Source organism: Puccinia triticina, chromosome 3A (assembly GCF_026914185.1).
Source record: "Puccinia triticina chromosome 3A, complete sequence".
Taxonomy (NCBI): Eukaryota; Fungi; Basidiomycota; class Pucciniomycetes; order Pucciniales; family Pucciniaceae; genus Puccinia; species Puccinia triticina.
The window spans coordinates 4,007,055-4,030,934 of NC_070560.1; the positions used below are offsets into that span (position 1 = coordinate 4,007,055).

The window sequence follows — 23,880 nt, forward strand, 5'->3', positions numbered from 1 at the left end:
GTCCAACACTCTTCAGCAGGGTGGCCGGATAAGGGGTTGTGCTTGCCTTCTTGACACGGATGCGGATTGACCCAGCGACGTTTCTTCTGGTTATTTCCGCTATGGTACTGAGAGGCTTGCGTCGCTAGAGCGGTAGATGTACTTTCCACTATTGCCGCATTGCGTTGCATGGTTGCTTCGACAGCATTGTGATGTGCTATATCGCGAAGTCTCGCAATTATCAACTTTGTCTGAGAAAGAAGATCCGCGTTGCTGATCAGAGTCTGCATCAATGACGGTTGCTTTCGAGAGATACAAGCTATGATTGTGCAGCTCAGTATGGTTGCCGGTATGTCCAAGCCCATCGCTGCAAATTCAGCTAGCGTCTCTTTGAGTTTGTTGACATAGGAGCTGATGTCTTCATGGTACTGAATGTCCTCCCACTTTTGCCAAACGTGATAGATGGCGAGTACCAAGGAGGAGGCGTACTCGCCCTTGAGCTCTTTCCATATCGCGAAAGCATCTTTCTTGTTCTCGTCCGTGATCACATGATTGTAGATGTGATCTTCAATGTGTTGTCCCAGGATAGCGGCGGCTCGAATATACTTCAGTTTAACTTCTTCTGACGGGTTCGGAGGTAATGGTTCTTCGATACACTTGGTGAGACTTTTTACCGCTAAGTAAGTTTTAACTTTGCGCTGCCAGATGGGGAAGTTCTTGCCGGTAAAGTTTGGACATTTGAAGGTGTCCCTGTTGTTGCTAACGGGAGCAGAGACTGCAGCTGGAGCTGTTGGTGCAGGATTGCTACGAGATCCGCCGGCCATTTCAATCCACTCTTAGTTTGCGAAAATGCTGGTGAGATCGACTGATTTGGCTATCGAGACTGTAAATCTGTGAGAATTCACAAGACTAAGAGTATTATATTTCTTGTGTAAGTATGCAATCTATCTGACATGTTCAGAGATGTAGATAGAAAAAGAGAAACGGTCATGTACCTAAGAGTGGATACAAGACCGGCTAGTTATAATGATAAAATAAAGAGAAGAAAACACTGCAATGCAGGCTAGGACACAAGTTTGTGCTGAGGGAACTGAAGGTTCTATCGGAGCAATTGGGCTTGATGGAGCTTAATCCTCACGGACTCTAAATCCAAGCTGCTAAGGAATCAAAGCAGCTGTTGTCTAACGCATAGGTGACGAGCAGTCAATCTCCTGATTCTCTTAGCTTAACTTTAGCTTCTGCAACAATCAACTCACCTCCTGTGGAGGGGTCCGATATACGTTTGTTGAGGCTGAAACCCGTTGGGTCTGAGGTGGCGTCGGTTGCGAGCTTGCTGCTGTTCATACATGTAGTAATGATCAGTCATCTGCGCTTTCCTAGCTGTGGCTGACCTTATACGAGCGTGACTTACCTAATTAAGGGTCCGCTTTGCTTTGGTCGCTTAGGCACTTCGTCTGGTGTTGACGTGGCTATGAAGAGGAACAGAGTTTCAGCATGCGCGTCAACTTTCTGTCTTGGAGCCACATGCATATGCATGGACCTAGGAACTCACCATCGCCCCTTGCGGGGTTAGGGTTTTGTTCCTTGCGCTTCCTGCGCTCTGTGGACAAGCCCGAGTCTTGACAGTGGTGGCCGATTTTGAAACGCAAGCAAGCACCATCTTTGCCCAACCTTTCCCGGAAGGGATCGGCGGAGGCCTTTACTCTGATGTCAGCTGTCCAGCCCTCGAAGGCATTACTGACCAATCAGCCAATGGGAATCATCTTGCTGGAGGACGTGCTCGAAGCGCTGCTCCGCGAGCCGATCTACGATGAAACCGACCTAGACGAGCATGGTCACATGGCCATGCCTCCACCTTGGTTTGTCTTAACAGATAGCCCTTCAATGGATCAACAATCTGCTTGCACAACAAACAAGCATCACAGCTGAGCCCTCTGCTGCCAAGTTGGTGTTGCTCAATCACAGAAAAGCTCTGAAACTATTGGCCAAACGACTCGGTGGCCCTTTGGTTGCTTCTTGCAAGCTTCACACCAGCAAGAGTTTCTATGCTCTTAGTGATAACAATAGATTGAGTACCGCGACACAAATTTGTACTCTGGAATGCAATCAGATAAGCAAATTTTCTATCTTAGGAGGTGGTGCACCTGAAGATTGGACTAATGCTTCATTTGAGGAACAAAATCCAGAGAGGTGCGGATTGAGATTACCCTTGTACAGGTAGATTTTTAAATAGAAAAAGCACTGACCCTGGGTGTCTGGGTGATCATCTTACTCAACCCACTGTCTACATGTGTCCCCCAGGTGTTTGAAACGCTGTGAAAAAAGTGCTGGCGAGTGTGGGATAAATATGGTTGAGGACATTATATTGGCTATCACCAAATCAACGGCGGAAGAAAACTTGTTATGATTTATATTCATATCTGCGGCTTTTCTTTTGCAAAGATCAACTTTCACATTCATGCATGCATGGAAAAGAGGAAAGGGTGGTTGATGAGTCAGGAACAGCCATGTAATCAAGCAAACAAATGTGGCCATTCTTGCCTCTGCAGACATATCCCAACTGCATAAAACAGCAAGCTTAACAAAGCCTCCCAGTGAGGCAGCCTGGAGGGTCTCTGTCTCACAGAGAGGCTTACCTGCAAAAACCTGTATCTGGCCTGAGAGACCCAGGAATATCAGCCTGTATCAGGCTTTTTTTTGCTTCTTTCCCTTTTTGGAAATCAACCTTCAGCCTGCTGAGGCTGCCCCTCTGGTCTTAAGAAATGCATGAATAGCCTGACCCAGAGATGATTTATTTAAATTTAGGTGGATCTCTGCAGAGTTGAAGCCAATTTGTTGGAATGCTATAAATGAGATATGGAGATGTGAAGTGTTATGATGAGACATCTCTACGTCCTGGATGGCAATTCTGCTCATGTGTATTTTTTGATTGTATTTTTGCCAATTACAGACACTTGCTGTGTACCATAAAACTTTTTTTAAACAGAGCCTCATTGAACTAAAAAGATGAGCACAGAAATTGCAGGGACACAGCCGCCATGTCTTCATGAATCAGAGGGAGATTGAACTACAAACATGGGCCACAACCTTGCAGCGGCGCAGCCGCCATGGCCTCTAGTTTATACTTAAAAATGCAGAATAAAAATTGATACCTTCATACACTGTACAGCCTCCTCCCCAACCCTTGAGTAGACCTGAAGTTTTGCCGGATGTCAAACAAGATTCTGATGAAGAGAACAAAAAGGCCCCAAAGGTAAAGCAACCAAGAAAAGGTAACAATGGCTTCGATAATCCAAAGCTATACTTCTTTGATGGCTTTCAGGACAACAATCAGGTATTTTTTTAGTATTTTTCATTCTGTTATCGGCAAGTGTGCCTGAATACAGGTGCATTAGTATAACAAAATTGTTTCTTTGATTTTGAATGCACGCAGGACACCGGAAGTCTGACCTACAAATGTCGCTGGTGCCCCAAGTCAGTCAGATTCCCGGCATCAACAAACTCCAACCTCAAAACTCACCGCGATGGATCCAAGACCAACAGAGGAATACGCAAAGCTTGCATTGGACGTGCTAAGGCACTGGCCAAAGGAGGAAACTTCCCACCTAGTGCAGATGATCAGGCAGCGGCTACCAAAAAGCATAACAGCTTGGCTGGCACTCTGGCCACATATGTCCTGAAAGGCCGATTCAATATCAAAACCATGAACAAACTCCTCCTTCTCTAGGTCATCAGACATTCACTCCCCTGGGCTCGATTCGATGATTGTTTCCTGCGGGTTACATTTGATTACTGCAATGCCAATTGCATTGTCTATTCGCGAACCTGGGCAGCAAACCATGCTCAAAAACTATACCTCATTCTTCAGAGACAGGTCATTGACAATATCAAGGTGCAGTGTTTCTTGATTTGTTACCTTTATTCCTTAAAATTTCAAACTGAAGAAATTTTCATCAGGAGTCCGAGTCAAAGATAGGACTTGTGGCTGATGTGTGGAAAACCAAAGGTAACCACAAAGCCTTCATAGGCATCTCGTTTTGCTACATAAAAAAAACTGGGATTATGTTTCACAACATCTTGCTTTGAAGTATGTGGCCTGGCACCACAATGGAAAATATCTTGCCGCACCATTTGCAAACGTCTTGGTAAAGCATGGCCTTCACAACCAGATAAGTATTTGTTTTTAGCTGCTTGACTCAATCAATATCTAAACCTGTTTCTTTTAAAATGTACATTCTTTCCCTGACTACAGATTCTGGTAGCAACAATTTTACAATGGCAAAGGAACTTTCCAAGATTATTTGTCAAAGGATGGGCACCTTCAATCATCACCTCAAAAATCATGCGCAATGTTTCTGCCACGTTGTTGCCTTGATCTTGGGGGCCGGTCTCAGAAGTCTCAAGCTCAAGAATCCAATAGTTCAAGCTCCGTTGTTGAGGAAGCCTGATTATTTTCCGACCCTAGCGACGATTCAAGAACTGGCTGAATATGACACACCAGGGCAGCTTTGGGGGCACTCCCCAGAGAGTGCCTCACCATGAATTATTTTCATAACTTGGCACAATTTCTACTACAACATATGTATAATCAAACATGAAATGATATGTAACTATACATGAAGTATCCAAAACTTGGCTGGAAGTCATCTGCAACTCCATTGGAAATAAACTGGAACAAAACAGTACAACAGCACTGTTCACGTAAGAAATCTATGACCATGTGAGAGATATACATCAGCATACTTTCCCAGCCAAATTGGCTGGCACAATGGGATAAACTTTATTTCAATCTTGCTGATGTTTAGCTTACGTGAACAGTGCTAACATCTCTGTAACCACTTTATAACTCAAGTGGAACAATGCATCCATTAAGGTGGTGTAGCGCAGTTCCACTAAAAATCAGTGTAGTGTAGCAGAATTGATCTAATTTTGTGCTAACCCTAGGCAGGCAGGCCACTAAAGAGTGCCCGCAATCATGCACTACAGCACTTTTTAGAGTCATTTTGGCCTTTTTTGCCGCTAAAAGTGATGTAGCATAGCAGGGGTAGTGGCCGCTAACACTGCAGAAAAAAAGGGCAACAGTTGTGTAAGGACTCGAGATTGAGTCCTTCACTGGGTGTCAAAGAGAGTGGCACGGGTCTCGGAGACCAAGTTCTAGTTCACGGCTGTTCTTTTCAGATGAGGAAGGAAACTAGCACGGTAGAGAGAAGATGAAGGGGCCAGGATCTCTCAGTATGTACAATCATGGGAAAGGGGAGAGAGGAGAAAAGAGGAAAAGAGGATGAGACTTACCTAGCACGGTAGAGAGAAGATGAAGGGGCCAGGATCTCTACCGGCTAGGAGAAGGAAGGGATTCAGACTAAGTACTCAGTAGCTTGTGTAATGTCATGACAGATCTTGTGAAACCCCACAAGGGGTGGGGGTTTACAAGTTGCTGCAGATCTGCCAAAACTAAGTAGCCCTGTAGTGTAGTGTAGCTTAGAGAACATTGTTGGTAGAAAGTTTAAGCAAGTTTCATTTTAATGGCAGACACTCATCACAATATCATATACAAGTACAGTGTAATTCTGACTAAGTTTTTATTTCCTGCTGCTACCCAGAGCACTAAAGAAGTGGTTCAAAGATTTTTTTCCTCCGGAGCTGCAGAGGAAAAATGGGTGATGACTTCTGGACATGGTGGGTAGGTACGGTACGGTTATTGGTAACATGCTAATATTGTAACATTTTTTTTGTTTCTTAATTTAACCGTTAGCTGTAACAAAAGTGCATTAAAATATTGCAACTTAGAAACTCGTTATTTGACGTCCATTACAATATCTGCCGGTAAAGAGAGGAAGATATTGTAGAGTTCCTTAGTAAGAGGCCGAAATTTGCCCCTCTTTATCTTTTTATCCAGGGGTTAATGTGTTACATTACTAGCAATGCGAGTAACACATTAGATATTCTGGCCTGTTACAATACGGCCCCAGGATTTGAACCATTTTTTACTGATACCAATAACGCCTGAGTGTAGTAACGGCAAGTGTTACACCACGCGGATAACAGCGGTGATCATAGTGTATTGTAACTTAAACTACCCATTTTTGCTGCTGGGTTTTGCTTTTATTACCTCAATTAATCCTGGTGTGTTGCTGTGGTGTCCTAGCCCTCCAGTTGTCACCCTATTGTACGCGCAAACAATAGGGTGAAATTGGCGAAATACAAAACAGATTCATATGCAAATGCATCTGGAATTTTCAAAAACATGAACAACAACACAACTGAGCGGCTGATTTGTGTAACGCTGTTGGTTCCTCTATACAAAATATGGCAAATAAAAGCCAGTCTTGACTTCAACCAGTTTTCTGCCCCTTTTACATGACTAGGGAAATCGCGGCTGCGCCGCGGCACAACAGTCAGTCATGCAGACCCAGAGCAGGAATACTCGACGATTCCAAATCAAATGATTGCGCAGAGCTTTGATCAGTGATAACCTCACTGGATAAAACAGCGGAGGAGTTATCAGGACGATGCATGATAGCGTCACGTCTCCTGTTTTGTAATATCTCCCAATTATTCAATGGAAACCAAATCTAGGATTTAACCTTGAACATGAATTTTTAAGCTCCCAGGCCACTGGAATATTGATAGTGTTCGCTCGCCGCTAAATCACTAATTCGTAAGTGGCTAATTGAGCCAGTATCATTATGGGACAGCGGATCTGAAAGCAGCATATGCGCCAAGTTATAATAACTGTAAGTCTACCCTGACTCACGTTTTGGATCCTATAGAGGGACAGGGTAAATAAGCTCTGTCAGTGGTTATGCTAGGGGAAGAGAGCGGGCTTGCTAAAGTGGCTTGATGCCACTTCTTAATGGAGATAATAGCATTTTCACATCCGAACAGGAGGACTGATCCGGGGCTTTTCCTAATCGACGTTAGTGTGTAGTCCGAGGTCAAATAGCCTTATTCCCCCTTGCCAGACACCTGACACGTATGGCGGTACTTGGCTCAAAATCGCGAGCTACACCCCCTGAACTCCTGGGGTCTGTTAGAACAACAACATTGGCAGGTCCTCTCTCAAATAGACTCCAGTTTCATTATTTAGGACCTGAGACCAAAACATCCCTTAGATAAATCTAGCGTGCCATTGAAGGATAAGTAAGTGGCAGGAGGTAATGTAATTTCGGAGTTGTGACGTAGTTTAATCTTGTAGAGAGGATTTAGGATTATTGTGGGAGAGGGATGGATGTTGACAGCGGATGTGGCATAGAGAAATGTGAGGAATTGGGATCAAGAGGAGACATAGCGGAGGGATGAGAGAGGAATAATGGCGGTAATGGTAGTTGTTGTGATGTGGGGTGGGCAAACTCCACATTTGGAGTATTGAGTGTTCAAGAGGCGGGCGGGGTGGAGCAATGAATCCTCAGTGATCACCAACCATAACAGTAGTGGGTGGAATCTCCATTTTGGCGTGAGGAATTGCGATGAAAGTGGTATGCTGTTGTTGCAGATTGCAATACAGCTTATTCCACTGTTAGGATTTATGTCGGGAGAGGAGGAGCTTAGAGAGTTGTCAAGATTGATGTGTGGAGGAGCTGGAATAGATTGGCTAGAGAGAGAATTGCACATGTCACGGGAGATTTGGAGGAAGAAGCTGTGGAAAATAATTTCCAGTCCCGGTCTTGAAGAAGGAATGTTATGAAGTAGGAACAAAGCTTTTTCAGGGAGGGGAATGATTCGTGAGGCGTCAAATTGCTATGGGGAGCTGGAATCGTGAGGGTGAGAAGTTTAGATGTCCGGGTGAGGGATTTGGAACCTGTTGTTTTTAGCAATGTGAGATACCTTCGAGAACTGGTAAAAGAAGAGAGTATATTTTTGAATGTTGCGGAAATGTTGCATCAGGGAATAGGGATTAGAAGAGGACTCGGAATACTACAAATCAGGTAACATGTCCAGGGAATAGCGATTAGAAGAGGACTCGGAATACTACAAATCAGGTAACATGTGTGATAGACAACACAATTTTGTGTTCAAGTCAAATCAGATCAGGTAACATGTGTGATAGACATCAAATCGGCGCATTGTGTAGATGAACAACAATTGAACACTAATTTGAATATGAAGAACAATAAACATGAACAATAGGCTGATAAGTACACAATAGGATTGACGGAACAATAACATGTGCAGGGGGCGGTGTGTTCTGAAAAGCATAAATAGAGGCTCTTGATGTGACGAAATGGAGCAAGGCTCCGGAGTTTCAGGCTCGCTATGGAAGCCTTCAGCGGGGGGAAATGCTGCAGAAATTTTTCCAGAAACTGGGAAATCTCTGATTGGGATATTCTAGCCATTTTCTGAGGTAAATTCAAGGAAACTTTCATCACATTAAAGGAACTAGAGGCCAAGGCGGCTTCGCCGCTGCAGGGCTCAAGGCTGCTGAACCTCTGCCAGCTCAAAATTGGGACACCTTCTATGCCAGCACCAGCACCCCCCCCCCCCCCCCCCCCAAAAAAAAAAAAAAAAAAAAAACCAGGTGTTCAAACTCCCAATTCAAATGTGTGATCCTCCCCCAAAGTCTTCTGGAGGTAAATTTGAGACCTTCATCAACAAAATTCTAACATTTTGGTAAGATGAACATGCGACACTGACGATCGACGCGGACGCGCTATGGCCATGGGCGGAGGAGACGAGCGAATGGGCGGGGCCGTTCGCGGCCGCCAGCGCGTGCATCTGGGCCGCCGTCTGCGCCTGCACAGCCATCATCTACATCCCCCAGAAGAAAACCATCAGCTTCTTGGTCTGAGGAGGGTAGAGGAGAAGAGAAGCGAGACTCCACCTGGAGGATCAGTTGGCTGCGCTGATGGAGCGCGATTTTCTGCGCCGTGTCCAGGCCGGCATACAGATAGGGATCGACGCCGACGGGCGTGGGCACTCGTCCACGCTGCCCGCCGGAGCGGGCGGAGCAGGGGAAGCGGACCAGTACCCTGCGGGATTTTTGGGAGACGCGTCGGGGCCAACGGGTGGTGGGCAGCCTCCGCCTGCTCCGCCGACTGCTGCTGCGCCCTCGCCGCCGGCGCCGAAGGTCTGTCCGTCTGAGATCGATAGGTCGGGCCCACCAGCTGGTTGAGTAGAAGCTGATGATCCGGGCGGGCCGGGCATGAGATAGCCCGGCCCGGCCAGCAGCGCAAAAGCAGGATGAGGGTGGGGATGAATGTGGGTCGGGACGGGAAGGAACGAGTCTCTTGGAGTAGCAGGGAAGTTCCACGACCCCGACCCCAACCCAGAGCCCCCCGAGCTCGAGCTGGCGGGGCTGTTTCCCCGTGGATGGCCGGCGAGATTCCCATTCCCAGTCTGTTGAGACTTCAGCGCTGTCGACGAGGAGGCCGCTGGGGGAAGGTCGGGGCGCAGCAGAGGGAGGGGAGGAACTACAGATAATCAATCAGACAGATGTGCAGGGAAGGGTGTTTTGGACGGGCGTGATGGGGTGTCTTACTATGAGAAAGGTGTCGAGCGGCCTTATCTCCACCCAAGCGAGCCAAAACAACAGACGCCCTTCTATCATCTGTGGATGCGCCGGAGCTAGAGAACACGGATGCGGATGCAGAGGAGGCGGAGGAGAAGGGATGGATGACGGAGGCGTGGAGTTGGTGGCGGGTGCGGATGAGGGTCTGTGTCAGCCCTCTGCTAGTCCGGACAGCGCAGAGTGCCGACAAGGAGCCGCAAATGCTGCTTCCCTTCCGGCATGAAGCGCAGGAAAGATATTGTTACAGTATAGTATGGTAGATGAGTTGCGCGCAACAAATGACACATAGTACAACTGTTGAGTATTATGCCCGCTTAACAGCGAGCTGGAAGTTGGGAGAAGAAGAGGTTGGAAGCTCGAACCTCCTCCCTCCCACATAGTACGGGTACCCTCTCGAAGAGAGGGTTTTTCCCCCAGAGTTTTTGGTACCAAGCCCGTCCGCATTGCTGATTAGAATCAGCGATTGGGGCCTTACCTTTAATACTCAACCACCGACTTCCTTTCCTTTTCCTAAGTTTTCTCTATATTCCCACCTTCCATTAGCCTTCGACCTTACCACACGACATCTCGTAAGTCTACGAGCCGGTAAGTTTGACAGGCCCTCTCTTTCTCTCCCTTTTCCCTCTCTCCGGCTTTGAATCGCACAGATTCCAGCAATCTTTGATCTGCTAGGCCCCGCTTCTCGCGAAGCGGTGTGGCTACTCCTCCCGCCTTGCCGGTCGAGTTGAGAGAGACTTAGTTCTCGTGGTTTTTCCTTCTGATCGCCTTGCCAGCGCTATTCTTAAGGGTACTAAAAGTACCATCCTCATTCAGGGCTCCGCCTCTTTATAGACGAGCCCTGACAGTCTGGGCCGGTGAGATGGTGCGGAGCGGGTCGCGGAGGGAGCTGCAGGACTTCTTCTTGAGCTTTGAGAGCGGCACCCCGTCTTCATCCTTGTCCTCATCCCTGACAGGCTTAGCGGAAGCGGGCTTGGGATCGTCGTCGTCGTTGGAGTGCCATTGGAGCTTCAAGAGCGTCACCTTGTCTTCATCCTCGTCCTCATCCCTGACAGGCTTAGCGGAAGCGGGCTTGGGATTGTCGTCGTCGTCGGAGTGCCATTGGTCGAGGTGGCGCGGATCCTGGCCCTGGCTCTTCTTTGGTGTCGTCGTCGTCGTCGTAGTCGAGCGGAGCCTAGCAGGATGTTGATGGTGGGGTTGTTGGTGACGGAGGACGACGGGGACGGAGCGGACGCTAGCGTTGCTCAAGGATGTGCGCGGGTTGTTGTAGAGGCCTGCAGGAGCGCCAGTGGAGGCGCAGTTGAGGGTGGCGGAGATCCTTGGGCCGGCGTAGGATTGCCTGGAGGGCGACTGTTCCAAGCTTATCGATCGGACGGACATCCGGGAGCCGTAGAACGCCGGGCGGGGAGGCATGAGGATGTCGTGTTTGGCATACAGCCCGCTGTTGGCCGGGAATCCGGCGGGGGATGGAGGGATGGGCGAGGCGGCGTGGCGGTCGGGGATCTGGCTGATGAGCGAGGGCGCACCAGACCGTTGCTGGTGGGGTCTGTTGAAGTTCTTGACGGGGCTGGAGGAGGGCGGGTGGCCGTAATCGGAGACGGCTTTCGCAGGGGACGACTTGAACCGGGCATGTTTGGTGATGGGTTGTTGTGGTTGCTGTTGGGAGGGGGGGTTGGGGTGGATGAGGTTGGGGATGGCTGCGATGTCGGAGAAGGAGCTGGAGATGCTGGCGCGCGAGTTCCGCCGCCGGGCTGCTCGGGCCTCGCGGAATGCGGCGGCGCTGATCTTGGAGGAGGGGCTGGAGGGCCGACTGATGGAGGTGATCAAGGCTGTTGACAATCCGCGTCCCTTCTCGCCATTTACCATGCTTTGCTAGGGTTGGATCCACTTGAACAGCCGGTTGTTGGACGCAGCTGTATTTGCCGCGGCGGGCGTGAGCGTTGGTGTGGTGTTTGCAAGGGTAGTGGGTGACGCGCTGACAAGGGTCATGATTGGTGTGGCACTGGGCGTGTCGTTGGCAAGGATAAGGGGTGCGCGGCGCCAAGTCAGCTACTGAGTCACAGTCTCACAGGCGAAGGGGTGCAGCTTGAATATTTAAGGAGGGGTGGTTTGGTGTCCATTGTCCCCCCAGGGGTTCCGGTTTCGTCCTACCCCCTCCCTGGGAGCCCACTAATCACTTGATTAGGGCCTTCCTGGACTACTCTAACACCCGGCCCACTTTTGCTTGTTGCTGCGGCACAGCTGGAGGGTCATCCATAGGGCCTTTGGGGATTTTCAACTTGTGTGCACTATTTTTTTGTGATTTTCTAAATAAAACACCCCAAAACTTAGATCCAGAGGTCTAGGATTTTGTGGATTTAAGAAAGTGGGATAAGCTCAGGCCACAGCCTTTAATTCATGAGATTGGCTGCAGGGGTGGAAAATAAGTTCCCAAGAATGATTATGAAATAAAAAAACGGACTTACTTCGCGCACTGCGAAAAGCTCTTCGCGCACTGTGCAGTGCGCGAAGTTTGCAAACACTTTGCGCACTGCGCGTGAAGGGCGCAACTTTTTCAAATTATTTTTTGACCAATCAATAGACAAGCTTATTATTGTCCTCTGTGAATTTATTTGGAGTTTTTGGAAGCTTCCTTGTATGCTTAAAAATCCCACCAATAAAAAAAACAAGTACAGCCATTTGGGGACCTGGAATTCATATTCCCACAGGCCAAAAAATCCAAATAATTTAGTGAATCATATTAAATATGTATTGAAAAGTTTTAGAACTTTTTGGCCACTTTGTACAAGGACAAGGCTTTCAAAAACCAGTGACTTTTTCTCAAGATATGCCAAAATGCGCCAGTAAGCGGTGAACTTTCCTAATTTTTGAAAGCCTTATTCTTGCACAAAGTGGCCAAAAAATTCTAAAAAGTTTGAATTCATATGTATCATGATTCACTTAATTATTTGGATTTTTTGACTGGTGGGAATATGGATTCCAGGTCCCCAAGTGACTGTACTTATTTTATTGGTGGAATTTTCAAGCATACAGAGAAGCTTCAAAAAACTCCAAATAAATTCACAGAGGACAATAATAAGCTTTTCTATTGATTGGTCAAAAAATAATTTGAAAAAGTTGCGCCCTTCACGCGCAGTGCGCGAAGTGTTTGCAAACTTCGCGCACTGCACAGTGCGCAAAGAGCTTTTTGCAGTGCGCGAAGTAAGTCCGTAAAAAAAAGTAAAAACAAAAAAAAAGTAAAAACAAAAAAAAGTAAAAACAAAAAAAAGTAAAAACAAAAAAAAGTAAAAACAAAAAAAATTAAAAACAAAAAAATGAAAAATGTGGAAATTTTCTAATTTCTTGCAAATTTCTCAGAATGTTCATTACTGTTCAAACCAAGGAGGGAAAATTGGAGAGCAAAGTGTGACATGCAAAAAGAATGATAAAAAATGAAAAAATTTGAAACCATTTCCATTTCCATTTCCATTTCCATTTCCATTTCCATTTCCATTTCCATTTCCATTTCCATTTCCATTTCCATTTCCATTCCTTTTGTTTGAAGATCCCAACTTTTATTTCCCTTGTCCATATTACTTTTCTGTTTACTTGCCTTCCAACTTCTATTTCCCTTGTCCATATTACTTTTTCATTTACTTACCTTGTTGAAAAATCACACTTGTTTGAAAGATACAATTGTTTGAAAGATAAAAGTGTTTGGAAGACACAGCTCCTGATATTCTATCCATGTGGTCTTGAGCGTGCAATCTGAGTGTTATGCAATGTGCTTGTTGGCTCCACCTATGCAAGCCCTTGTCCCTAAACCAGGAAAAAACACTTTTCCATTGGCAGCAAGTGACATTTGAACAGCTCTGGCCCTCTATCCAGCATCTATCCACAGCTGGTACATCATAGCACAAATGCAATAACTGAGTATCCATTTGTTTGCCTTGCACAGCCAGCAGCGGCTAGTGTAGCTCATTCTGCCATGTGCACACACAGCTTGTGATGTGCATCTTCTCAGGACTAATCTGCTCAAGCAACAGGTACCTGAGTTGTTCAACAACCCTCTCTACATTGGTGGGGTTCAAAGTTGACTCCTGCACTGTTTCAGGAGCTAAATTCAGGAAAAAAAAAAGTCCCAGCCAAAAATCTCCAGAACTTTCTGCAACTTTGAATCCCCCATTTTATCCTATCTGTTGTTGCAATCCATTCAGGACCCACACAAGCAGGAAAAAAGTTAAGCCCAAAACTTGCCCATCTCATCATGACCCAATGGCTGGCCCAGAGTCCAGACCGGCCATCAATTGCATTGGATGGCCGGTCAACACTGTCCATCAATTGCATTGGATGGCCGGTCAACACTGTCCATTTGTACATAAACCCCACTTGATGGCCCGGTCTGGTCGTCAATTCACAAGTGGCTAACCAATAATCCACCACTCAATGACCTGACCCGGTCATCAAGTGCTCAATGGCCCGATCACCCAGTCTTTGGGTTAATACAGACTCCACTCGATGACCGGGTTGATCATTGAGTGGAGTGTGTACCATCCACTCAATGGCCCGGTCACCTGGTCATTGAGTGGATGGTGCACACTCCCCTCAATGGCCCGGTCACCCGGTCTTCAAGCGGATACACACCCAACTCAATGGCCCGGGCACCCGGTCATCGAGTGGAGTGTGTATCCACTCAATGACCGGACTGGGTCATCAAGTGGATACACACCCACTTGATGATTGACTCGGTCATCAAGTGGATACCCACTTCACTTGATGGCCAAGCCTATCTTTGAGTGGAGCGGGTGTCCACCCAATGACTGGGCCATTGAGTTGGGTGTGTATCCGCTTGCTGACCGGGTCCGGCCATTGAGTTGGGTGTGTATCCGCTCGCTGACCGGGTCCGGCCATTGAGTGGAGAGCAACCACTTGATGACCCGGTCGGGTCATCGGGTCATCGAGTGGTGGGTATTGGTTAAAGTGAGCTGTGTATCCACTCAATGACCCAACCTGGTCATTGAGTGGTGTACGTGGGAGTATTCTGTGGACTGCATCTGTTATTGAATCAATGACCGGTCAGTTGAACTTGAGGCCATGGATCTGATGAGGTGTGTCCAAAAGAGATTTTTCTCTATTGGAGGCCATGGATTCAGGAATTTGGGGTGTTTCCTGATTCAGGAAGGCCCTTTCTGCATCCCCTCCTCGTGAAGGAAATCGGGTTTGCAGGAAGGAATTCAGGTCCATTTTTTTCCTGAATTTTGGTCCTGAAACAGTGCAGGAGTCAACTTTGAACCCCCCCATTGGCACTGGGACAAGGGCATTGATAAATCCATGTCCGTCCTCCTGGTGCACTCTCACACCCTTTGAAAAGGGCATGTGGGGCCGCACACCCTTCAAAAAGGGTGTGTGGGGCCACACACCCTGTATTTGCGGAGGGCGTGGACACCCCTGTATGGGGGTGCAAGGGCATGCATGCCCCTGTATGGGTGTGCAAAGGCGTGCATGCCCCTACATGGGCGTGCAGGGGCGTGCCCTGTGCCTGCTCGCCAAGAGACCCTCAGCGGGCAGGTGCAAGTATACCTGCTCACCAAGAGCCCCTCTGCGGGCAGGTGCAAGTATACCTGCTTGCCAAGGGGCTTACCTCTTGGCAAGCAGGATACATACACCTGCCCGCTGAGCCTGCTCACCGAGAGCCCCTTGGCCGGCAGGTGCATGAGGGGAAGTATTTACACATGTGTGTAGCAGCACAAACTTCCGTTCCTTTGCTGTATGTACATCTACATAGCAAGAGGCAGGCCTCGGCAGGCTTGTTGAACTTGCACCCAACAGTCATCGGCTCCTAGCTCAGTGGGGCATTGTTAGTGCAGAACTGTACCAGAATGAACAATGCTGGGTGGAACTGGGGATCCTTGAGCTGGGCCAGTGAGCACTGAGCCATGAGGATATGTATGGACATAAACCACTACAACACACTGAGAACCAAGGACACAGGTGGCACAGGATCAGAGCCACTTTGGAGCTGCAACCAAAGCTGTCAAATGTCACTTGTCTCCAAGGGACTATTGTTTTTTCCTCGTGCTAGGAGTAACACAACAAACATCAATATTTTTCTGTCACGTTGCAGGGGTAGTGTAACGTGCTGCCGTTACAAATAACAGTAACGATAACAGCTGAAAAATTGTTGCATTACTGGTATTGGCAATGTAACTAGAGATGTTGACTTCGCATCCGGGTACCCGCGCGTGTTCGGATACCCGCTGCCTTTTTTTCCCAATTTCTCACATCCGTAACCGTATCCGCATCCGATGGCGGGTACCCGCTCTTCTGGGCGGGTACACGGGCGGGTATCAGCGGATACCCGCCCCTCAAAACTCACTTAAGACACAAAAATAATGTTTGGATTGCTATATGTCATCACTGCGGTGACAGCATATCAATCCACTGTCACCACAGGATCCTTCATGCTTGACTTCATCTTGTTCTGGCGCTTTTCTACGTACTCGTGAAGAGCGAGAGGTGGAATCTTGTCGTTCTTTGATTAGAATGACAAGGCCATGCCTCGACCTACCGATTTTGGATGGAGGTTGTGTCTCCTGGCAGAGACATACTCCCGGCCAAAATTGAAGGTACGCTCCACATCAACTGTCGTCGCTATAAATGAACAGAGATCACGTTCAGAAAACCATAATATTGTGTGATACTTGAGCACCATCTCACCTACCTGGGCAACACAAGACGTCGAGGGCCATTTGTAAGAGCCCATGATGTGTATTTCCGCTGCGTTTCTGCTCCGCCCACCAAGTGAGACCATTAATTGGTTCGCCGTCTTCCAAAAAGAGGCCACCGCTGAGCCATATATCCACGGGGTCCGATGAAGCTTCAGCTGATCTGGCTACTGCGGCCGCCCCTAGCCCTGCCAAAACGCCATATGGCTGTAGGAAGATTAATTCAGCCAAGGAAAATGAATCAAAACGAGAGCTTTTGGTTACCTTTGGGGATCCTTTTTTGGCTGGTTTTGGTGCTGCAGTAGGTTGTCTTGGCTTATACCAGGTATTATACATGTCCCGAGTGAGATCTATTGCCTCGTCGATCCACGACTGAGGCCACTTAGCTAGCTTAAAGTATTCATCTTTACAAGATGGATGCAGCACTTCATGTTTAGAAAAAAAATGAATTGATTGGAAACATTTATCATGAAATAGAAATGGGCTCAATGAAAAGACTCACCCATGGCTATCCTGTAAATTGGTGAGCAGTCAGTAAGAGAGTAATACTTGTTTGTGATCGCAAGACCGGAGCGGCAGGCATTTCTTAAAGCAGGAGGGTAGTGTTCATGCGGATTTGCTATCACCGTCGAAAGACTTTCTGTTATTTGATCGATCATCACAACCACCTCAGCAACGCGAGCTGATCCTTTTTTTGATATTTGAAGTGTAATATTGTAAAACGGCTTGAGGAGATGGACCAGGTCGGCCGCCAAGTCGAGGTCCTCTTGGGTCACATGAAGGTTGCGCGGCGTCCCGAACTGCTTGTCGCGCTGCCATATGATGCTGGTATGAACAAGATGTCAGGTTCAATGACCCACAGAGTTTTAACGAACGATTCAATTGGACTTACAGGGCATCCTCACATCGGACGATGCTCTTAATTTGCAGGTAGGTGGAGTTCCAGCGTGTTGGGACGTCACGCTCAAGGCTGTGCGGTTTTTTGACTTGATGTTCTTTGCAAACCTCGACGAACTTGGCTTTGGAGTTTGGAGACTTCTTGAGCTTGTTTGCAATCCCACGGAACTGTAGGGAACCGTTGGGTCATTTTTAACTACCAGAAGATAATTTAACGATCTTGTGAGACTGAGTCAAAAAAAACTTGCCTTTGCAAGGGTTCGGCGACACATTTCCGAAGTATAAGTATCTCCTGGGCCTTCCTCCTCAAGGTCTTCCAGATCAGCCAAAGTGAGCTTGTCTTCGTCAGCGAGCTCACCATCAATTTCTGCAGGTTCATCGATATTGCATTCTGCTGGTTCATTGCTTCCAATAGCATCCTCCTCATCATCTGATTCACATTGATCAGGATCTTGGAAGCTGTAGAAGCAATGATCATATCAGCTAATTTGAACACCAAAATAGGAACTTCGAGTGTCAATTATTGGCATACCTTTCAATGAGATCACATGCTTCCTCTTCTTCATCCAAATACTCAAACTCAGGAGCCCCTGGGGTCGTTTTTTTGACACGTGCAAACGGTTGAAGTATGGCCTTGACAATAAGATTTAGGATATGTGCAAAGCACTGTATCCACTGCGTCTCCCCTTTGAAACGCTTCCAATTGAGTTTGGCCAACTCACCAATCATTGTCCTGTTGTTTGCCGCGTTGTCAGAGACAATACCAAAAATCTAAAGAGAGAACAAGAGCGAAGAGCAGGGTTAGAGAGCAGGTATAAAGTGAAATCAAGCCGGAATATGAAAAGACAATTCTCACCCGATTGGTCAAGCCAAACTTCTCAACAATATACTGGACCATTTGAGCCAAGTATTCACCGGTGTGCCGCTCTTTAAGCTGAACGAAGTCAAGCGGGGTTGCTTCTAATCCAACATTACCAGCACTATTGTCGGAAAGGCGGTATATCACCGCGCCAATGATGTCAAACCCATTGGGAGTCTGCCATGCATCCACTCCTAAGTACAGTGCGCCCTCATGGATCTGAATATCTCGAGCAATAGTCAATCAAAAAGGAAATCAAAGAAACTGAAATATGGGTGCACCTTCAATTCCATACATAACCTTTCCTGAACCGCTAAGTATAGCATGTGGACGGCCTTGGCGACCGTATTTCGACTCGGTAGATACTTGAGGATTGTTGGATGTAGAACATTCTTGAGGCTTCTATCTTCCAAGGCCAAGAACAGCTTGGCACCCTCGGCGCACCAGATGGCACATCTTTGCGTAACCTAAAGAGAGTTAGAGTCAACAGACCATTCAGTTGAATGAAAAGATGACCTTTGACTAATTAAAGAACACCCACCTCCCGTGGGTCGATGTCTCCTGTTCCGGATATGCCCACCGATGCCAGTGTCTTGTTATTTGATGGTATTTGCTGCTTCCTCAGACATCGGCCTGCATGCGTGAGGAGATTGCTGCACGATGATTCGTATGTTGGTTGATTGATAGTCTTAGAAAATCTGAAAGGTGCATCTGTTTGATTAGTTTTTATCCATTGATATAAATAGCAGAAAATAAACTTACGTCTTACACTTCCATGCGATCATGCGGTGTTTGAATTTATCAAGCTGATTGGAAAGTGTTGGTGTCTCATAGGAAGAATAAGCTGAGCTGACCTGGTTGCGTGCGAGCCTCTGCGCATGATCTACATTCAAAAGGGTTGGCTTGATGGATGATGAATCACTAGAATATTGGTGAAGTACTTACCAAGGCGCTGCTCGTCGGTCGAATCGGTTGCCACAGGGGTGGATGATTCTGCATCGTCACGTTCACCGTGTGGCTCCGAGGTGGTTCAATTGGCCTCTTCTTCTGGTGATGGTGACCGTGGAATGATTGTTCGGGGCCGCTTGCGTTGGTTCATGATGTGATGTTAGGATGATATATTCCAAATTGGAGGATATAGTTGGGGATGGAGGACATATAGGGGAGCAGGGGTTGGGGAACGGGGCCAAGGGGGAGGCGGGGTGCGGGGCCAAGAGTACATAGGCTGGGTGAGAGATTGTGTGTTGCGCAGCTGCGGCGCACAAAGACCCTGGGATGAGCGGATAACCGCCTGAATACCCGGGTACCCGCTGGGTTATAACAGCAACCCAGACATCCGCATCCCCATCCGCTATCCGCAACGGGTTTGAAGTCAACATCTCTAAATGTAACTACCCACTGTTGGCAAAACCAATGGTTGGTTAAAGAATCCACCACCCGGGTGTCAACTTTGCCCAGCGCAAAGAGCACAATGATCAAGCAAGCTCCAGGTCCTTCCACGAGCTGAAATGGGCTCTAACTTAACAAAGTCCCCCCTGTGCGGGGCTGAGTGGGGAGCAGAGTGCCGCCGACCGCAGGGAGGGACTTAGACCTAAAGCGGGGGTGCTCGCCTGAGAGCATCGGGCGGAAATCTGGTTGAACTTCGAGAGGCTGTAGCTCGCTTGGTTTGCGAGCTACATATGAGGTCCCAAGCACCGATGGATGCGCTTGCATCCTGGCAATCCAGCCATGGTGTCTGTTTTAAAATTTTCCTTGTAGTTTACTTTTTATTCCCAAGAAACATGCTAGGAGGTAATTGGGGGTAGCGCTGTGTCCCCCTCTTCTCAGTAAAATCCTTTTTGGGCAAATTGAGCCGTTGAGAATAGTAAATACATAATTAATTTGGATTACTAAGGCCGATGGGCGCATGCAACCCCCTGAGGGTACTGAGATCGACGGGCTTGTGGTATGGAAAAGGATCCAACAAACCCCTTCGGATTGAAGACGAGAAAACAGAAGGACTGTTGTAGACGATGGACGGATCATCGCTAGCGATATTGGCACAAAATATTCAAGAGGCAGATGTTCAAAACACGAAATTGCCGCCGACTAAAGCAAACGGAAAAAAGAGGCCGTTGCAACTGAGTCCGGAGATAACAGGACCGGACAACGAAAAGCTAATCGAGTATGTGCAAGACAAATCAAAGAAAGAATATGCAGAAGCGCCAAAGAAACTCCAAGTCAATACCGTCTGCAATCTCGCGCGTGGGTACCATAGCTTTGTTCTTGCGGGAACAGGGTACGGGAAGTCGAGGATCGCGGAGATGTACTTTCACCTGTATGCGCCGCAGAGGAAGCCCGTTGTGCTCGTGCTGAACCCGTTGGATTCTTTAGGTGACAATCAGGTGAGTCTTGCGGCTTTGCATCTATAAACAAAAGAAAATCAAATTAACATTGGCATGGTGTAGGTTCGAGAAAAGAACAGAGCAGGAATCAAGGCGATCAGCCTTGGAAAAATGAAATTGACAAAGAGCTTGGTCGAAGAAATAAAAAGAGGAGACTTTTCTTTTGTTTACCTGGTTTGTCCGGCTATCATTTCTCTTCCTTGCTATTTCTTGAAAGACAGCTGATTTGGTTGGGTTTTTAGAGCCCCGAGGTTTTCCTAAATAATGGTCTTTTTACCAAATTGTATTTTAGCAGTGAATTCCAGAGTTGTCTCGTCTTGATGGTTCTGGATGAGGCGCACATGGTGTATGTTTGGGGCCTTGCGGAATCAGGGAAGGCCAAGTTCCTGTCAGTGCGGGATAGTCTTCAAGATTACGGTATTTTCCATCCATTGTCAGCCTTAGAGTCATCACAGCTGACCTAAAAGCTGCCTGTTCTACCTTTGTTACATATAAATTACTTTATATTTTTTTCATCTTAAGAGATAACCTTGTTTTGACTTCAGATTCTGTTTCCTCATGCAATTTTGACCCTAGTTACAACTTATCAATTCATTGTAACTATACTCCTTCCCTGAGTTACTGAGTTGTGGCGCGCTTGCGCAGTTGTGACGTGTCAGCACTACCTGGCGCGCCAAACCACATGTACATATGTAAATTACATAAGCAAACTGTGAAAATTTTCGTAGTCAGAATCCCCCTTGCCTGAGGCGGATCCACAGACTTCAGCACACCAGAACCACCACCCAGATAACCCCAGGATCACCACCAAAGAGCCTACTCTACTCCCAGTATACCTACCGTCACAGGCGCCTAGGATATTGACAGTAAGTAACCTCTTTCACTGAACCTTGATTATCTCAGAGGTACAACTCTGTGTCTTGCTTGATCTGCCTTTTCTTCTTGCTTTGCCTCCTCCTTGATCACAGGGCTGTCCCTCCAATTCTACAGGCCTTTGCCTCTATCTTGATCACAGGGCTGTCCCTTCAATTCTACAGGCCTTTGCCTCTATCTTGATCACAGGGCTGTCCCTTATAATCACTTGGCCTTTGCCTCAAAATCTAGGTTGCAGGGCTGTCCCTCAGGTTTCCCATTAAGAACCTTGACTGTCCAGAGAGAAGTCTAAAAAACTGTGGCTGGATTAAACTTATCTAATCCAGATACCCTCCTGAGAGGAAGCTGTAGCACTTCTAGCACAGATTAGCAGCACTCTTCTGAAGAGTAGCATTGCCAGTGGACGTGCATTCCCACTAGAATAACCTAGTACTTCTCTTCTATCTTATCCTGCTTGGTTTCTTTCTCTCTCTTTCTCTTTTTCTCTTACAGTTGTATTTTCTTTATCCCAAGAAATCAAACTGTTGTCCCCCATTTCTTGTGTCCTGCTGTCACTATAGAGACTCAGGCTCACATCCATCGTATGGCAAACTCGGCGATCGCTTGATGGCCAACAACGGCATTCCAATACTGTTACTATCCGCAACCTGTCGTCCAGTTGCCATTGATTCGATTCTCGGGAGCTTAATGCTCAAGACAGTCGATATCAGCTTCTTTCGTGGTGAACTTGTACGACCCGAGATCCGAATTCTTAGACTTTACATGGAATATCCACTAAAATCGTGCGAGGACCTAATAAGAATGTTCTCAAAAGAAACTGAGATAAAGGATCAAGACTTACTTCCTACTTTGATCTATTCTGGCACCCGGAAGGCCACCCTAACCGTAATCAATGTCTTGAATAGAGCACGAGGGAAAAAAATGGATGCTTACAACAGCAAAAGCAACTTGATTAGACGCTATCACGCCTGTACCGGAGACGAAGACAAGGCAGATTGCGTGGAAGACTTTGAAAACGAGAAGTTCCCAATCTTTTCGAGTACAATGGCACTCGGCCTAGGTCAGAACTGGAAGAGAGTCCGCTGTGTCATACACATGGGTCGAGGCGACCCGTCGACAATAAGCCAAATGATGGGACGTTGTGGGCGAGATGGAAGGCCTGGATTAGCCATTTTGTTCATGGAGCCAATTAGAAAAAAAGGGAAGAACAGCGTGAAGGATTTTGAACGTGGGAAGAAGCAGCTCACCGACGACGATCGAATGGACGCATATGCCGTGACTCCTGGCTGTCTGAGGATAGTTAACGCCATCGATAATCTGTATGTTCTGTTTGATGTTGTATCATGTTTCGATTCGAGCTAATCAAGTTCTTTTCTATTATGAAGTTGCGGATACATACCTGTTTCCAAAGATGACCCAAATTATCACGAGGAGAAAGCTTGTCAAAAGGAGTTTGATCCCTGCAAGTGCTCTAACTGTGAGCCAGAGGCCGCGAAACAGATCCACGATTCGGCACACCTGTTCAAAAAGGATACTTTTGACGACATCTTGAGCAATCCTAGCCATTTCACGGAGGGCATGTCCGAGTACGTTAAACCAAAGAAGAAGAAACATCGAAAAATCAAATATAAAAGCCGTTTCTCCAAACCAGACGTGAAGAAGATTGCCAATGATCTTGTAGCTAGCTTCGAACTATTCTATCATGGTGTTTTTGGCCCGACACCCCGATCCAAACCAGAAAAGTTTTTCACTGCTGCGGAAGCCAACGCAGTTGCTGAGGCTATTGAAGAGATAAAAGAACCTAAATTGATTGCAAAAATCATTGGTGGGGAGTTTTTTGATGACCAGGTCGATAACATGTGTTTGTTTATTGAAAAATACAGAAAAACTGAGTGGTTTGAGAAGATTGTGTACGAGGTGGACAAGGGAAAAAGACAAAAGGAAAACGAAAAAGCGGAAAAACTACAGAAGAAGAAGAACGATGAAGAAGAGAAACGACGAGAAAATCAAAAGAAAGAAGCTGAGAAACTTGCGAAGAGAGCAGACAATGCGCAAGCGTTGGAAGGTTTCAAGCGAGTCCGAGCTGCCGAAGCCGTTGAAGCCGAGGAAAGGCGTGCTAGAGGGGATTTGCCGGCGACTTCTTCCAATCCTGTCACAGTTCAACCAAAAGCAAAACGCATCAGATTGTCTCCTGAAGATAAAAAGAAAAAGGAAGAAAAGATTAAAGCCGACAAAGCGGCAAAACGAGCAGAAGATGCTCTCGCGTTGGAGGGTTACAAGAAAGCTCGAGCCGCTGAAGCCGCAGATAGACACACTAGAGAAGGTGAAAAAGAGAATCAGACGCTTACCTGATCAATCTGAATTGTCTGATGTCCCAGATGATTCAGATGTATTGGAACTCTGGGAATTGTCGGAATCATCGGTTGCGCTGGAATCTTTGGACCAATCAGAATCATTGGAATCGTCGGCATTGGCGGAATCAACATCCATATCTTGGTCAAACATGTAGGATGGCTTCAATCGATCTAGTCCGCCTTTGCAATTTTTGAAGTCCTCTTTCATCACGTTGATGCCATCTTGGTAAACGTCTGAAATTGGGATTGGAACGTATTCGTCGGGCTTCTCTTTGGCTAAGCAGATATTGTATTGTTTTGCGAAGCTGATAAATGAGTTGATCGACAT

General features: G+C 47.0%; 3 protein-coding genes across 3 annotated transcripts; 1 reads left to right on the forward strand and 2 right to left on the reverse strand.

Annotated features, from left to right (window-relative positions):
* Positions 1–1,731: 1,731 nt before the first annotated feature.
* On the forward strand, positions 1,732–2,200 carry PtA15_3A454 (uncharacterized protein; the record flags this gene model as incomplete). The annotated part of the gene is made up of 2 exons (XM_053167424.1): positions 1,732–1,813; positions 1,857–2,200. The coding sequence occupies 2 exons, from the start codon at positions 1,732–1,734 to the stop codon at positions 2,198–2,200; spliced, it is 426 nt and encodes a 141-aa protein (XP_053018642.1).
* Positions 2,201–8,720: 6,520 nt separating this feature from the next.
* On the reverse strand, positions 8,721–13,209 carry PtA15_3A455 (uncharacterized protein; the record flags this gene model as incomplete). The annotated part of the gene is made up of 6 exons (XM_053167425.1): positions 8,721–8,724; positions 8,793–8,945; positions 9,078–9,386; positions 10,380–10,618; positions 10,697–11,082; positions 13,122–13,209. 6 exons carry the CDS (start codon positions 13,207–13,209, stop codon positions 8,721–8,723), a joined length of 1,179 nt encoding a protein of 392 aa, XP_053018643.1.
* Positions 13,210–22,945: 9,736 nt separating this feature from the next.
* On the reverse strand, positions 22,946–23,880 carry PtA15_3A456 (uncharacterized protein; the record flags this gene model as incomplete). Its single annotated transcript, XM_053167426.1, has 4 exons — positions 22,946–22,978; positions 23,245–23,347; positions 23,476–23,512; positions 23,598–23,880. 4 exons carry the CDS (start codon positions 23,878–23,880, stop codon positions 22,946–22,948), a joined length of 456 nt encoding a protein of 151 aa, XP_053018644.1.